The sequence below is a fragment of the Oncorhynchus kisutch genome, linkage group LG6 (genome assembly GCF_002021735.2).
Source record: "Oncorhynchus kisutch isolate 150728-3 linkage group LG6, Okis_V2, whole genome shotgun sequence".
Lineage (NCBI taxonomy): Eukaryota > Metazoa > Chordata > Actinopteri > Salmoniformes > Salmonidae > Oncorhynchus > Oncorhynchus kisutch.
This window is the reverse complement of record NC_034179.2, coordinates 9,721,054-9,738,754: the sequence shown is the minus strand read 5'-3', so window position 1 is coordinate 9,738,754 and position 17,701 is coordinate 9,721,054. Positions and strand designations below refer to the sequence as shown.

At 39.5% G+C, this 17,701-nt stretch overlaps 1 protein-coding gene across 1 annotated transcript in view; it reads left to right on the top strand.

Annotated features, from left to right (window-relative positions):
- The window catches only part of hcn1 (hyperpolarization activated cyclic nucleotide-gated potassium channel 1), a 157,841-nt gene extending 149,476 nt beyond the window's left edge, over positions 1-8,365 (top strand). The window contains exon 8 of the mRNA XM_020486876.2: positions 6,221-8,365. Within this exon, the coding sequence (XP_020342465.2) occupies positions 6,221-7,317 (1,097 nt within the window). The 3' untranslated portion in view covers positions 7,318-8,365. The remainder of the gene's footprint in view (positions 1-6,220) is intronic.
- Positions 8,366-17,701: the final 9,336 nt, after the last annotated feature.

The window sequence follows — 17,701 nt, the reverse complement described above, 5'->3', positions numbered from 1 at the left end:
CCAACTATAAATCTGCTTAACCTGGTACTATGTACCAACTATACATCTGCTTAACCTGGTACTATGTACCAACTATACATCTGCTTAACCTGGTACTATGTACCAACTATACATCTGCTTAACCTGGTACTATGTACCAACTATACATCTGCTTAACATGGTGCTATGTACCAACTATACATCTGCTTAACCTGGTACTATGTACCAACTATACATCTGCTTAACCTGGTACTATGTACCAACTATACATCTGCTTAACCTGGTACTATGTACCAACTATACATCTGCTTAACCTGGTACTATGTACCAAATACATATCTATTTAACCTGGTACTATGTACCAACTAAACATCTGCTTATTTATTTATTTTTTTATTTTACCTTTATTTAACCAGGTAGGCAAGTTGAGAACAAGTTCTCATTTACAATTGCGACCTGGCCAAGATAAAGCAAAGCAGTTCGACAGATAAAACGACACAGAGTTACACATGGAGTAAAAACAAACATACAGTCAATAATGCAGTATAAACAAGTCTATATACAATGTGAGCAAATGAGGTGAGAAGGGAGGTAAAGGCAAAAAAAGGCCATGATGGCAAAGTAAATACAATATAGCAAGTAAAATACTGGAATGGTAGTTTTGCAATGGAAGAATGTGCAAAGTAGAAATAAAAAAATAATGGGGTGCAAAGGAGCAAAATAAATAAATAAATAAAAATTAAATACAGTTGGGAAAGAGGTAGTTGTTTGGGCTAAATTTTAGGTGGGCTATGTACAGGTGCAGTAATCTGTGAGCTGCTCTGACAGTTGGTGCTTAAAGCTAGTGAGGGAGATAAGTGTTTCCAGTTTCAGAGATTTTTGTAGTTCGTTCCAGTCATTGGCAGCAGAGAACTGGAAGGAGAGGCGGCCAAAGAAAGAATTGGTCTTGGGGGTGACTAGAGAGATATACCTGCTGGAGCGTGTGCTACAGGTGGGAGATGCTATGGTGACCAGCGAGCTGAGATAAGGGGGGACTTTACCTAGCAGGGTCTTGTAGATGACATGGAGCCAGTGGGTTTGGCGACGAGTATGAAGCGAGGGCCAGCCAACGAGAGCGTACAGGTCGCAATGGTGGGTAGTATATGGGGCTTTGGTGATAAAACGGATTGCACTGTGATAGACTGCATCCAATTTGTTGAGTAGGGTATTGGAGGCTATTTTGTAAATGACATCGCCAAAGTCGAGGATTGGTAGGATGGTCAGTTTTACAAGGGTATGTTTGGCAGCATGAGTGAAGGATGCTTTGTTGCGAAATAGGAAGCCAATTCTAGATTTAACTTTGGATTGGAGATGTTTGATATGGGTCTGGAAGGAGAGTTTACAGTCTAACCAGACACCTAAGTATTTGTAGTTGTCCACGTATTCTAAGTCAGAGCCGTCCAGAGTAGTGATGTTGGACAGGCGGGTAGGTGCAGGTAGCGATCGGTTGAAGAGCATGCATTTAGTTTTACTTGTATTTAAGAGCAATTGGAGGCCAAATACATATATATTTAACCTGGTACTATGTACCAACTATACATCTTCTTAACCTGGTACTATGTACCAACTATACATCTGCTTGATGTGGTACTATGTACCAACTATACATCTGCTTAACGTGGTACTATGTACCAACTATACATCTGCTTAACCTGGTACTATGTACCGACTATACATCTGCTTAACCTGGTACTATGTACCAACTATACATCTGCTTAACCTGGTACTATGTACCACATGCATATACATTTAACCCGGTACTATGTACCAACTAAACATCTGCTTAACCTGGTACTATGTACCAACTATACATCTGCTTAACCTGGTACTATGTACCAAATACATATATATTTAACCTGGTACTATGTACCAACTATACATCTTCTTAACCTGGTACTATGTACCAACTATACATCTGCTTGATGTGGTACTATGTACCAACTATACATCTTCTTAACCTGGTACTATGTACCAACTATACATCTGCCTAACTTGCAGATATGTGCTTTATGATGTGCTCTCTATCAGCGAAGAAGTCCAGTGTTACAGACATACCTGCCAGTATAAAATGTCTGCATCCTTGAATAGTGAAGGTTGTAAGGCCTTAGCACCATTAGCAGTACACAGAGGAAAAGAAAACGTCTCTGTTTAAAAGATTGATGAGCCTTTGTTAAAGCTGCCAGCAGTTCCGGAATCTTAATCTGTCATCCTTACTAACCAAGAGAGTTTCTCAGCAATCGTGAGGAAAAGGTCAACGCTCCAAAACAAATACATCCTAGAAATAAATCTTTACACCTCTCTTCATTCATAGCCAGCGTGCAGGAGGACTAGAGCTATACCATTCTTTTAAAATTAACATACTAAAGAAATTAATTAGTCAAACATAAAAAAGCTTTTGAAAATAAAAAATATATATATAAAAAAAATAAGACAAAATTAATAAACACTGACGATTTTGAGTTGGAATTTTCTTTTTATTGTGGAAACTTCATGTCACTAAACTGAACTGCCATTAAAGAAATATGGTTTAGTAGTTGGACCTATAGTTTTAAGGACTGTGTTGAAATATTTGTAATAGTGGTGGTTGAATCCTTCCAGTGTGTATTCTGTAGTGCCTAGCTAACTGTTGTCCTACTGAATGTATAGCCAAGGCGTGAACTCAATGTGTTTTAGAATTATATTATAGAATTGTATATTGTATTTGTATAATTATTAGAATCTAATACACTTTATTCTTGGGTAGGTACACTCCCCTGAGTATTGATTTTGACAGAGAAGCTAAAACTTTTCATTTGGCTCTATACTCCAGCATTTTGGATTTGAGATCAAATGTTTCATATGATGCAGCAGTACAAAATGTCACCTTTTATTTGAGGGTATTTTCATACACGCGTACAGTCCATTGGGAAAGTCTTCAGACCCCCTAGACTTTTCACACATTTTGTTACGTTACAGCCTTATTCTAAAATTGATTCAATAATTGTTTCCCTTCATCAATCTATATACAATAGCCCATAATGACAAAAGAGAAAACAGGTATTTAAAAAAAATAATAATAATAATTACGTATTAAACATAAAAAACCTGAAATACCTTATTTACGCAAGTATTCAGACCCTTTGCTATGAGACTCTAAATTGAGCTCAGATGCATCCTGTTTCCATTGATCATCCTTGAGATGGGGTTATACAACTTGATTGGAGTCCACTTGTGGTAAATTCAGTTGATTGGACATGATTTGGAAAGGCGTTCTGATTATCTCCAATGCTTTTCATTTAGGAAAATGTGGAATTTGGTTTACTTTCTGAATTAACAGGAATTGTAATGGAATTGATCTCAACCCTGATTTACTGTTACGTTTAAATTTATTTTTTATTTTTAATGACTAACAGTATTAGTCATTAGTTCAGAATATAATTCTAAGTATTAATCTACTGTTTCTAATATAATTCTAAGTATTAATCTACTGTTTCTAATCTAATTTTGGTAAAAATTAGATTAGAAACAGTAGATTAATACTTAGAATTATATTCTGAACTAATGACTAATACTGTTAGTCATTAAAAATTAAAAATAAATTTAAACGTAACAGTAAATCAGGGTTGAGATCAATTCCATTACAATTCCTGTTAATTCAGAAAGTAAACCAAATTCCACATTTGTCTATATAAGGTCTCACAGTTTACAATGCATGTTAGAGCAAAAACCAAGCCATGATGTCGAAGGAATTGTCTGTAGAGCTCAGAGACAGGATTGTGTCGGGGCACAGATCTGGGGAAGAGTACCAAAATATTTATGTAGCATTGAAGATGCTACAGAAGAACACAGTGGAGAACACAGTGGCCTCCATCATCAGCTGGACGCCCGGCCAAACTGAGCAATCGCGAGAGAAGGGCCTTGGTCAGGGAGGTGACCAAGAACCCGATGGTCACTTTGACAGGGCTCCAGAGTTCCTATGTGGAGATGGAAGAACCTTCCAGAAGGACAACCATCTCTGCAGCACTCCACCAATCAGGCCTTTATGGTAGAGTGGCCAGACGGAAGCCACTCCTCAGTAAAAGGCCCATGACAGCCCACTTGCAGTTTGCCAAAAGGCACCTAAAGGACTCTCAGACCATGAGAAACAAGATTCTCTGGTCTGATGAAACCAAGATTGAACTCTTTGGCCTGTATGCCAAGCGTTGCATCTAGAAGAAACCTGGCACCATCCCTAAGGTGAAGCATGGTGGTGACAGCATCATGCTGTGGGGTATGTTTTTCAGCGGCAGGGACTGGGACACTAGTCAGGATCGAGGGAAATATGAACGGAGCAAAGTACAGAGAGATCCTTGATGAAAATCTGCTCCAGAGCGCTCAGGACTTCAAACTAGGGTGAAGGTTCACCTTTCAACAGGAGAACGACCATAAGCACACAACCAAGACAATGCAAGAGAGACTTCTGAATGTCCTTGAGCTGCTCAGCCAGAGCCCGGACTTGAATGGGAGAAACTCCCCAATTACAGGTTTGCCAAGCTTGTGACGTCATACCCAAGAAGACTCGAGGCTGTAATCACTGCCAAAGGTTCTTCAACAGAGTACTGAGTATAGGGGCATTGTAAATGTGATATTTCAGTTTTTAATATTTAATACATTTGCAAAAATGTCTAAAATCCTGTTTTTGCTTTGTCATTATGGGATATTGTGTGTAGATTGATGAGGGAAAAAAACGATTAAACAAAACGTAACAAAATGTGGAAAAAGTCAAGGGGTCTGAATACTTTCTAAATGCACATTACCAGTCAAAAGTTTGGGACACACCTACTCATTCAAGGATTTTTCTTTATTTTTACTATTTTCTACATTGTAGAATAATAGTGAAGACATCGAAACTATGAAATAACACATATGGAATAATGTAGTAACCACAAAATTGTTAAACAAACCAAAATATATTTTTGATTTTAGATTCTTTAAAGTAGCCACCCTTTGCCTTGATGATATCTTTGCACACTCTTAGCATTCTCTTTGCCAGCTTCATGAGAAATGCTTTTCCAATTATAGTCCCACTAAGCGCAAACCAGATGGGATGCCATATCGCTGAAGAATGCTTTGGTAGTCATGCTGGTTAAGGGTGCCTTGAATTCTAAATAAATCACTGAGTGTCACCAGCAAGGCACCCCCACACAATCACACCTACTCCTCCATGCTTCACGTTGGGAAGCACACGTGCGGCGATCATCCGTTCACCTACTCAGCGTCTCACGAAGACACATCGGCTGCAATCTGAGGTGCAGTTTCTCTATTGAACTTATCCTCTGCAGGAAAGGTAACTCTGGGTCTTCCTTTCCTGTGGCGGTCCTCATGAGAGCCAGTTTCATCATAGAGCTTGATGGTGTTTGCGACAACACTTGAAGAAACTTTCAAAGTTCTTTACATTGTCCGGTTTGACTGACCTTCATGTTTTAAAGTAATGATGGACTGTTGTTTCTCTTTGCTTATTTGAGCTGTTCTTGCTATAATATGTACTTGGTCTTTTACCAAATAGGGCTATCTTCTGTATACCAACCCTACTTTGTCACAACACAACTGATTGGCTCAAATGCATTAAGGAAAGACATTTCACAAATGAACTTTTATCAAGGCACACCTGTTAATTGAAATGCATTCCAGGTGACTACCTCATGAAGCTGGTTGAGAGAATGCCAAGAATGTGCAAAGCTGTCATCAAGGCAAAGGGTGGCTACTTTGAAGAATCTCAAATATATACAATATATTTTGATTTGTTTAGCCCTTTTTTATGGTTACTACATGATTCCATATGTGTTATTTCAAAGTTTTGATGTTTTCACTAGTATTCTACAATGTAGAAAATAGTAAAAAATAAAGAAAAACCCTTGAATGAGTAGGTGTGTCCAAACTTTTGACTGGTAATGTTTGTTAAATCTTAATACTAATATAGATCTATATGAATATATTACCTTTCACCTACTACCTCTTAGTATCTTAAAACTCAATGTACTAGGTATCAACTATGTACAGTAGTTTGGTTATACAGCATTCTCACTCAGATGTCCTCATACTCATACCATAGTCACTCTCATTTCTATTCACTGTTACCCCATAACAACCCACACCATAACATCTACCCTGCGGTGTGTTAATATGCTACCATGTCTATCACGGCTTAAGTCAATCTAACCTCTAACTGATCTCCTCCTAACAGGGAAGAAGAACAGCCTGCTCCTCCAGAAGTTCCAGAAGGATCTGAACGCTGGGGTGTTCAACACGCAGGAGAACGAAATACTGAAGCAGATAATCCGTCAGGACAGGGAGATGGTGATGATGGTGGACCGCAAGCAGTCGGTCACAGGGATGTCGGTCACAGGGATGTCGGTCACAGGGATGAACACCACCCCGATATCTGGAAACTCCATCATTAACTCGCCGGCTCAGCCGCCCTACACCACTGCCCTGGGCAACAACCAGTTCCAGCAGTCAGCCACCTCTTTGACCTACAGTGCTTCGGCCGTCACCGCCCCCTCCGCCGCAGCCACCGCCCGCATCCTGCCAGCCTCGGCGCAAGGTGTCTATCCCATCCCCAGCGTCATCCACGGCAACCTGAACTCATCCTCTCCCGTCCCCCAGACTCCCCTCTCTCTCCATCAGCAAGGGTCCATCATGTCCCCGGTATCCTTCACCACGGCGGTGTGCAGTCCTCCCGTGCAGACTCCTGGGCTGGCGGGCCGCAGCTTCCAGTACGGCTCGCCCACCGCCTCCCAGCTCTCCCTTATCCAGCAGCCGCTGCCTACTGCCCTACCACCGCAGCAACCACTACCACAGCCACAGCAACCAGGAGGAGCAGCGGCCTCCTCAGCAACACAACAACCCCAACAACAGCAGCAGCAAGTCCCGTCACCTCAGAGGAGTGACAGCCTCCACAAGGCCAGCCATGCTCTCCAGTCGGGAAGCCTGAGTCGAGACGTGCGCCACCTCTCTGCCTCCCAGCCCTCCCTGCCCCACGACACGTCCCTGGGGCCCCGAGCGCACCCTGCAGCGTCCGGGGACTCCCTGGCCTCCATTGCCCCGCCGGTGGCTGCGGTCCAGGGTATGGGTATACAGAGCGGTCTCCGCACCACAGTGCCCCAGAGGGTCAACCTGTTCCGCCAGATGTCATCAGGAGCGTTGCCTCCGGTGCGAGCGGTGTCCTCTGCAGCCCAGCACAGGGATTCCACTGGTTCTAGGAGAGATTCTAGAAGAGATTCTACCTTAAGCAGTACAGAGACCGAGCAAGATAAGATGCGGTTCGCATCAAATTTATGATCCCATTTTTCTTTTTTTTTTACTTCTGTTTTATTTAATTTTTAAATGGAGATACAAAAAAAAGATAAAGATGAACTTGAGTATTTTTTTGTTTTCTCAAAAATTTTCTTCTGAAAAAAAAATTCGCCTCAAGGAATTCCTGTACAGACTGCCCTTGTATTATATTTTAGACACATTTTCTCCCTACATTTAAGAATGTATATTAAATAAATATATATATATATATATGTGTGTGTAAATCCAACTAGAATATTTGGCAAAGACTATTTAAAAGCTCTAGTATATAAACATGAGTCTTCCTTTCCAAAAAATATAAATATAGATATCAAATGTATGGAGAGAGGGGGGGTTGTTTGTTATTTTCAGTTTTTGTAAACTGGAATGCATCGTGATGAATCCTGACAGATGACTTTTGGATTTTTTTTTTTTGTACCTGCGAGAAGAGGAAGTAAAATATCTTCTCACATTACGCAGCTTTGTCACCACTGTGGAATAACTGACGCAAGCGAACCTTGAAACTGTCAAAAAAAAGAAGCACACACTCAAACATAAATCTAATGACAGAACTTGTGGGACCTTAATCTTAGCAATCAACACAGGTACAATAGCTAGGTGTTCCATTGCTCTCAGCAATACATCCTCTTGAGCCACAGTGTCCTCACACAGTGGTCGGTGAACACCACGACAGTGTTATGGGTCCAAAGGAATGATGTAAATAAGAAATGATGCTCTTTTTTTGTTTGTAGAAGGATGATGTTGTGAGCGAAGAATGGATGATGCTGTTTTTAGTCCTAATTTCAGACAGTGATAGACGTTATGTAATGTTGCTTAACAAAACTATGTGTACATTTATAATATTTATAAACTAAAGATTATCACCATTATGCAATAGACTGTGATATAAAGATGATCTATATGTATGTTTTAAATAGTTTTGTAGATCTAGTATTTACAGATACTGTGTGGTGCATTCTCAATCATAACAATGTCTTACTTCTTTCAGGAACCTTGATATCTTCATCATCGTCTATATGTGAGAAAAAAAAAAGTTAATAAGTGACAACAATGCATATATTCATTAGAGATAAGAAAACCTTAACGCAATAGCAAGCACTACTTGACACTGAGAAATGCCTGTCATACTGAGAATCTTCATTAGTCTGCATAGTCCTTGTTTCTTTCTTAATTTTAACCATCTAGCAAGCAAAAGAGAAGCGAATGAGGGATTCAATATTTTTTTAAACGCTGAGGTTTCAACACTTTTCAACACATTTGTAGCATGGACTCCGTAAACACCTGTTATCATACACTTCAAACACGTCTCCCCTGTATGTACATCTCCTTTTCAACCATGTTATTTGTAGAGATGCTATATTTTATTTCAGTCACACGCTACACAATACAGTAATACCCTTTTACAGTGTGTTTTTCTTACTGTGGGTGTGCTGGGTTTAGTAAACCTACCCATTCCTTACAGCAATTAAGAGTTATTGTATGTTTGACTACCCATACACAATGTGACACTTTAGAATGACTGTAAATATGAATCATTGTTGAATCTATCACATCTTGACTCCAAATCTTTTAGTTAGTTTTGACACCTTTTGATTTCCGAGGGTACGGACGGCCTGTTTGGATGTTTTAGTCAGGCTTTCAGTTTTTTTTTTTAAATGTCTTTTTCATATTTCATTTCATTGACTCACCTTCCATATCATGTTGTCAAATAATGTGATCGTCTAGTGTGGCAGTGGAATGGAAAGGAAAGTTTTCATACTGACAGAAAATGTATAAATTCAGTATTTTTCTGCAATATGCCCATCTGCTGTAGGTTTGCGATCTTGACGTATGAATTTTCCAGTCAAAGTTAATGTTGAAGAAGACTGACATGACCTTTTCCAGACACCTCTCTTTTTGAGTAGGTCATGTCAAGTGTTTGGGCCCCATTTTAAAAACAATCACCGTGTGTGAATCAGAGTGAGAGCAACATATGCTGGGTTGCATTAAGGTTTCTGTCTCTTGTGTGTCTGAATCCATCATAGTAACTGTAACAATATCAACAAAATTACAATGTTTAAGCTTATTTATTTAGTGTCCTGGGGGGGGGGTCCGGAAATGTGACTAAACTTTGAGACAATTCATTAAGGTCAGTCATTCTAACACAGCTTACCTTCATGTGGTTGCAGACTATTTGACGTGCTTATGAATTGATGTGTATGTTTGCTAGAGACTCCCCCCCCCCCCCCATGTATTGTGTATAGTAACCATGTGAGTAATTAGTATGATATGTTCCTCACAGACAACCACCTCTCATGGTTTTAGAGTCACAATCTTCATGGCGGCAAACATGCTCCATCAGTCGGCCCTGAGTATCTAAGCTCCCCCCCCCCCCCCCCCCCCCCCTTAGAGACACACCTCAAAAGATGAGCAGTACTTCAATACAGAACGTGTGTGAACATTCTTCCGATAGAGTCCACCCCCCCAAAAAATACGTCTCATAAAAAGCATGCACTTCTCACAAATACTTAAAAAGATACTATATAAAAAAAAGGTTGACGTTAAATGTACTGTGAGATTATGTTTTGTTCATTGTCTGTCTAGACGTTATTTGTGTGCAACGAAAGCGTTGACATTTTCACAAAAGGACACTTAAGTATTTGTGCCTAAAACTGTAGCCATGTTCGATAATGTTTTTATTTGTTTTGAGTGGGAGGAGCTATAATGTGCATATGCACCTATACAACACATATATTACTTATCATATGTGTTCTATGTTTCAATATTTTGTTTTTGAGAGGAAGATGTAACCAATGAAGATGATGACCAAATGTCTCAGTTTAACAATTGGAATCTTTGAAGACAATTGCGAACTTCTATGAAAAGGCTCTCTCATTCTGATATAGAACTCTCTGAATTACAGTAATGACTAGTACAGTCTACAGAACTGGGAGGATACTAACACGTTGACGAGACATTGTAAAAAATTTGAAGCACCTTTTGTAACTTTCTTTGTAGCTAGCCACTGATGTTTTGTTGATTGTTAATGTTGCGCGGAATGAAACTGGCCAAAGCAAAACATTCAAAGTGATTTTCTTTGTTTTGAATTGCACTTTCTGATGAAAGAAAAATACGATACAGACTCTTCAGTCAGTTATTTTAAGTGAATAGAAGGTTTAAATGGAGATGTATGATCTAGATTGGAACTCTCTAAACATGGAGAAATGTTCTATTCCAAGACTGCTTAATCCTGATCTGCCATGGTGAATGTATTCATGGGTTGCACCTGCGTCTCGTCGTTGCCATTGCGAACGTTTTAAAGACGCCGCAGCCATATTGGTGCCCCAAAAGTAGTGATGCAGTCATTCTGAACGGGGCTAATGACTGTTTCATCTAAATTTCACTATAGTGGCCGGGAAATACGATGACATTACTAAAGTAGGCAACTGTTTAGTAGGAATCAGCTTTGCCATCATCATTAATGTAGTCAAACTTACTTTACACAGATGACAATGTTGTCATTAGCTAGCAAAGATTGTCCAAAATAGCTTAATTCCGGTGGTCTCCCCTCAATCTTAGCTAGCTAATGTTATACTGCATCTAAAGTCAATCTGGTGACACCATTTTCTCCTTATTTTGCCAGGTAAATTGACGGAAAACAAATGTTCATTTACAGCAATGACCTGGTGAATATTTACAAGGTAGAGAAAGGGGGATGAATGAGCCAATTGGACAACGATGACAAACCTGCAAATTATTTGCCTCTACAAATGTCATTGTATTTTCAAGCCACTGTCATTGCACATTTGATGAAATCTTCATCAGAGCCAATTGACAATGCATTGAGTAGAGCGCGCGGTCGGGCATCAGTCCTAAAACGAACGTTCAAAACAACATTGTGACGAAATGTGCAACCCATGAATAGGACCTATTCCACGGTTCCGATGGATAGCAGCGCTGTTGGTTTGTGCTGTTTTTGACACTTGCCTTTGGAGGGGAAAGCTTCCCAGCTATGTGCTTTTTTTCTCACAATAATTCCGACCACAGCTATCTAGCATTCTGGAATGGGCATTATGACGTAGGTAGTACAACACGAACGGACGAATCAGCTTACAGTTTTAGCAGTATGGAGAACTCTCAATTAACCAGCACATATATTTGTACATTTATTTTGTTGTGTTTTTAAATAAAAATGCTAAAATGAACAAAGCCCAGTGCCCAGAGAAAGGAAACTAGGGTCTTTATTCACAAAGCCTCTCAGAGGAGGACTGCTGACCTAGTATTAGTTTGACCTTTTGGATAAATTCATGTGATTATTTGGACAAAAGGAAAAACTGATTTTAGATCAGTACTCCTAAACGGTTGTTTTGTGAATACGGGCCCGGAACTTTTGGGTTCTGAACCTTGACAGTGCAGGTGTAATATGTTAACTGATAATGTGCGATAATGTTCATCCTGGAGAGATTATGGTGTAGATAATGCTGTAAGGTACGAGCCACACGTACGTTCCTCTTAAACCCCGCTGACAGATTCATGTTAATAAAAGAAGCTTGGTAAAAAAAATGAACAGTTAGTTGGTTACTTGACACAGAGTTCTTACAACTATATGCAGACAAATGGTGTTTGTCAAAAAAATTATTTAGATTTCTGTTTGAATTTTGTTTTGTTTGTAAATAATAAACCTTTAACATGTAGAAAATAAAAGACATATTGTCATTTAGCTGCTGAGTTTACGTGTAATTTTGTTTCTGAATGTTTCTAGACAGACAGACAGATAGATAATCTTGACAATGATCTCAATCGATCAATCATCTCATAGGTCACTGCATCAGTGACTTCACTCATTTTCTCCCTTCCTATTTAATACAACTAAAGAGGGAGAGATGACTGATAGAATGGGGTGGTTGGATAGAGTGATGATGGAGGAGGAGGTAGGTGGTGGTGGATGGATAAATGATTGAGAGAGGAGGGTGGTAGGAGGAATGAATGGAGGGACGATATAATGAAGGAGGATGGGCATCAGGAATAGAGCTTGTCAGTAGTTACCGTGGAGATGAGTGATGGGTTTTCTGGGGCTCTGGGGTTTTCCATTCGTTACCCCATAATACAGTTATCACTTATAAAGTATTCATGCATTAAGACAGATTCCCCTCCACCTGACAATGCACTTCAGCTGAGGACAGACCAGGGGACCAGTATATTGTGACTCATGTACCTGGAGGTATGCTGTAACTGGGGTGGCAGGGTAGCCTAGTGGTTAGAGTGTTGGAATAGTAACCGGAAGGTTGCAAGTTCAAACCCCTGAGCTGACAAGATACAAATCTGTCGTTCTGCCCCGGAACAGGCAGTTAACCCACTGTTCCCCGGTAGACCGTCATTCATCATGCAGGGTTAACAGCTATCAAATTAGTTTTTTCAGAGATATAAACAATATTGAGTATACAATATACTACAATATTGTATATTTAGGCTACTATATTTGACAAAGTAGTGAGTCATCTACAATGGAAGTGCACTGAAACAGTGCTACTCTATAGGAAAACAGAGCTTCATACTCGGGTGATGACAGATATCCTATGATAAGTATATTGGATTATATTGATTGTAATATGTATTATAGAGGCTATATGCAATATGATTCTATATAGACTAATGTATTTTATGAGCTAAGGAATACATTTGTATGTAAATATAACTCTTGAAATCTGAACGGATGGTCTGTTTATAGTTAACGCTGCGCCGAGATGGTAAGTTATCTTGTGTTGAAGAAAGAAACTGGTTTCCGGTTACGAGTTGAAAGATAAACTTACTGGGGTTATTCTCAAGTCAGGTACGAGTCAGCTGATTTACTCCTTCATTCTCAATGGAACATTGCCCTCAATTAAGACATTCAAATTGCATTAAATGTGTGTAATAGTATACACACAGTGGATTAATGTTTTATTATCGGGTTGTTAAGTAACTAATGCTGCTCCTGGCACCGTTGCCTATAAATATCAGAGAGACAATGAACAGCTTCTGAAATGTTTTAAATATTCATAGTTATTATCATTTGTGGTAATTAGATTCTTCAGAAGGTTGAAAGGCCAGCTGGATCTGGATGGCATAGCAGTGTGAGGGAATGGAGAATTGGAGGTTTCAAATACCTTTATGAAATTCATCCTGCTATAAAGCTTTCCCACTCACACACAGAGGAATCACAGCAGACTGAGATGTGTTGTAGTTACGTTGCTCCCTCTGTACAAACTAAATGATTGTTGATACCAGAAAATCAAGTCACGCTATGTGATCATTTGGTTGACCTTATACTTGAATGTGTATTATGTAATGTAGTGGTACATGGCTTTAGTTTAACGTACTTTGACCTAAAGCACATGGATATGACAGACTAACCATGTGTTTTTACTAGGGCTGTTAAACGATTCAAACATTTGGTATGATTTGTCATATTTTTTCAAATTTGACACTAACTAAAGATGTTTCAATTTAAAACACTACATTTGCTTATAGTATAATATATTTTGATCAGGCCTGTAGGGGAAGAAAACACAAAAGAAACTGTATTGTAAGACAATAACAATAGATCAGGTCAGGTCTGAGTTGATGTATAATATCATAAAGCTAAAGCTAGCCTTGGCTACTTCTTATCCCTGTTCTTCAACATTCTTTCACGCTTTATTTACATGTTGTATTTCACCTTTATTTAACCAGGTAGGCTAGTTGAGAACACCTTTATTTAACCAGGTAGGCTAGTTGAGAACACCTTTATTTAACCAGGTAGGCTAGTTGAGAACACCTTTATTTAACCAGGTAGGCTAGTTGAGAACACCTTTATTTAACCAGGTAGGCTAGTTGAGAACACCTTTATTTAACCAGGTAGGCTAGTTGAGAACACCTTTATTTAACCAGGTAGGCTAGTTGAGAACACCTTTATTTAACCAGGTAGGCTAGTTGAGAACACCTTTATTTAACCAGGTAGGCTAGTTGAGAACACCTTTATTTAACCAGGTAGGCTAGTTGAGAACACCTTTATTTAACCAGGTAGGCTAGTTGAGAACACCTTTATTTAACCAGGTAGGCTAGTTGAGAACACCTTTATTTAACCAGGTAGGCCAGTTGAGAACACCTTTATTTAACCAGGTAGGCTAGTTGAGAACACCTTTATTTAACCAGGTAGGCTAGTTGAGAACACCTTTATTTAACCAGGCAGGCTAGTTGAGAACACCTTTATTTAACCAGGTAGGCTAGTTGAGAACACCTTTATTTAACCAGGTAGGCTAGTTGAGAACACCTTTATTTAACCAGGTAGGCTAGTTGAGAACACCTTTATTTAACCAGGTAGGCTAGTTGAGAACACCTTTATTTAACCAGGTAGGCTAGTTGAGAACACCTTTATTTAACCAGGTAGGCTAGTTGAGAACACCTTTATTTAACCAGGTAGGCTAGTTGAGAACACCTTTATTTAACCAGGTAGGCTAGTTGAGAACACCTTTATTTAACCAGGTAGGCTAGTTGAGAAACACCTTTATTTAACCAGGTAGGCTAGTTGAGAACACCTTTATTTAACCAGGTAGCCAGTTGAGAACACCTATTTACCAGGTAGGTAGTGAACACCTTTATTTAACCAGGTAGGCTAGTTGAGAACACCTTTATTTAACCAGGTAGGCTAGTTGAGAACACCTTTATTTAACCAGGTAGGCTAGTTGAGAACACCTTTATTTAACCAGGTAGGCTAGTTGAGAACACCTTTATTTAACCAGGTAGGCTAGTTGAGAACACCTTTATTTAACCAGGTAGGCTAGTTGAGAACACCTTTATTTAACCAGGTAGGCCAGTTGAGAACACCTTTATTTAACCAGGTAGGCTAGTTGAGAACACCTTTATTTAACAGGTAGGCTAGTTGAGAACACCTTTATTTAACCAGGTAGGCTAGTTGAGAACACCTTTATTTAACCAGGTAGGCTAGTTGAGAACACCTTTATTTAACCAGGTAGGCTAGTTGAGAACACCTTTATTTAACCAGGTAGGCCAGTTGAGAACACCTTTATTTAACCAGGTAGGCTAGTTTGAGAACACCTTTATTTAACCAGGTAGGCTAGTTGAGAACACCTTTATTTAACCAGGTAGGCTAGTTGAGAACACCTTTATTTAACCAGGTAGGCTAGTTGAGAACACCTTTATTTAACCAGGTAGGCTAGTTGAGAACACCTTTATTTAACCAGGTAGGCTAGTTGAGAACACCTTTATTTAACCAGGTAGGCTAGTTGAGAACACCTTTATTTAACCAGGTAGGCTAGTTGAGGAACACCTTTATTTAACCAGGTAGGCTAGTTGAGAACACCTTATTTAACCAGGTAGGCTAGTTGAGAACACCTTTATTTAACCAGGTAGGCTAGTTGAGAACACCTTTATTTAACCAGGTAGGCTAGTTGAGAACACCTTATTTAACCAGGTAGGCTAGTTGAGAACACCTTTATTTAACCAGGTAGGCTAGTTGAGAACACCTTTATTTAACCAGGTAGGCTAGTTGAGAACACCTTTATTTAACCAGGTAGGCTAGTTGAGAACACCTTTATTTAACCAGGTAGGCTAGTTGAGAACACCTTTATTTAACCAGGTAGGCTAGTGAGAACACCTTTATTTAACCAGGTAGGCTAGTTGAGACACCTTTATTTAACCAGGTAGGCTAGTTGAGAACACCTTTATTTAACCAGGTAGGCTAGTTGAGAACACCTTTATTTAACCAGGTAGGCTAGTTGAGAACACCTTTATTTAACCAGGTAGGCTAGTTGAGAACACCTTTATTTAACCAGGTTAGGCTAGTTGAGAACACCTTTATTTAACCAGGTAGGCTAGTTGAGAACACCTTTATTTAACCAGGTAGGCTAGTTGAGAACACCTTTATTTAAACCAGGTAGGCTAGTTGAGAACACCTTTATTTAACCAGGTAGGCTAGTTGAGAACACCTTTATTTAACCAGGTAGGCTAGTTGAGAAACACCTTTATTTAACCAGGTAGGCCAGTTGAGAACACCTTTATTTAACCAGGTAGGCCAGTTGGAGAACACCTTTATTTAACCAGGTAGGCCAGTTGAGAACACCTTTATTTAACCAGGTAGGCCAGTTGAGAAACACCTTTATTTAACAGGTAGGCCAGTTGAGAACACCTTTATTTAACCAGGTAGGCCAGTTGAGAACACCTTTATTTAACCAGGTAGGCTAGTTGAGAACACCTTTATTTAACCAGGTAGGCTAGTTGAGAACACCTTTATTTAACCAGGTAGGCTAGTTGAGAACACCTTTATTTAACCAGGTAGGCTAGTTGAGAAACCTTTATTTAACCAGGTAGGCTAGTTGAGAACACCTTTATTTAACCAGGTAGGCTAGTTGAGAACACCTTTATTTAACCAGGTAGGCTAGTTGAGAACACCTTTATTTAAACCAGGTAGGCTAGTTGAGAACACCTTTATTTAAACCAGGTAGGCTAGTTGAGAACACCTTTATTTAACCAGGTAGGCTAGTTGAGAAGGCTACCTTTATTTAACCAGGTAGGCCAGTTGAGAACACCTTTATTTAACCAGGTAGGCCAGTTGAGAACACCTTTATTTAACCAGGTAGGCCAGTTGAGAACACCTTTATTTAACCAGGCAGGCTAGTTGAGAACACCTTTATTTAACCAGGCAGGCTAGTGAGAAACACCTTTATTTAACCAGGTAGGCTAGTTGAGAACACCTTTATTTAACCAGGTAGGCTAGTTGAGAACACCTTTATTTAACCAGGTAGGCTAGTTGAGAACACCTTTATTTAACCAGGTAGGCTAGTTGAGAACACCTTTATTTAACCAGGTAGGCTAGTTGAGAACACCTTTATTTAACCAGGTAGGCTAGTTGAGAACACCTTTATTTAACCAGGTAGGCTAGTTGAGAACACCTTTATTTAACCAGGTAGGCTAGTTGAGAACACCTTTATTTAACCAGGTAGCTAGTTGAGAACACCTTTATTTAACCAGGTAGGCTAGTTGAGAACACCCTTTATTTAACCAGGTAGGCTAGTTGAGAACACCTTTAATTGAACCAGGTAGGCTAGTGAGAACACCTTTATTTAACCAGGTAGGCTAGTTGAGAACACCTTTATTTAACCAGGTAGGCTAGTTTGAGAACACCTTTATTTAACCAGGTAGGCTAGTTGAGAACACCTTTATTTAACCAGGTAGGCTAGTTGAGAACACCTTTATTTAACCAGGTAGGCTAGTTGAGAACACCTTTATTTAACCAGGTAGGCTAGTTGAGAACACCTTTATTTAACCAGGTAGGCCTAGTTGAAGAACACCTTTATTTAACCAGGTAGGCCAGTTGAGAACACCTTTATTTAACCAGGTAGGCCAGTTGAGA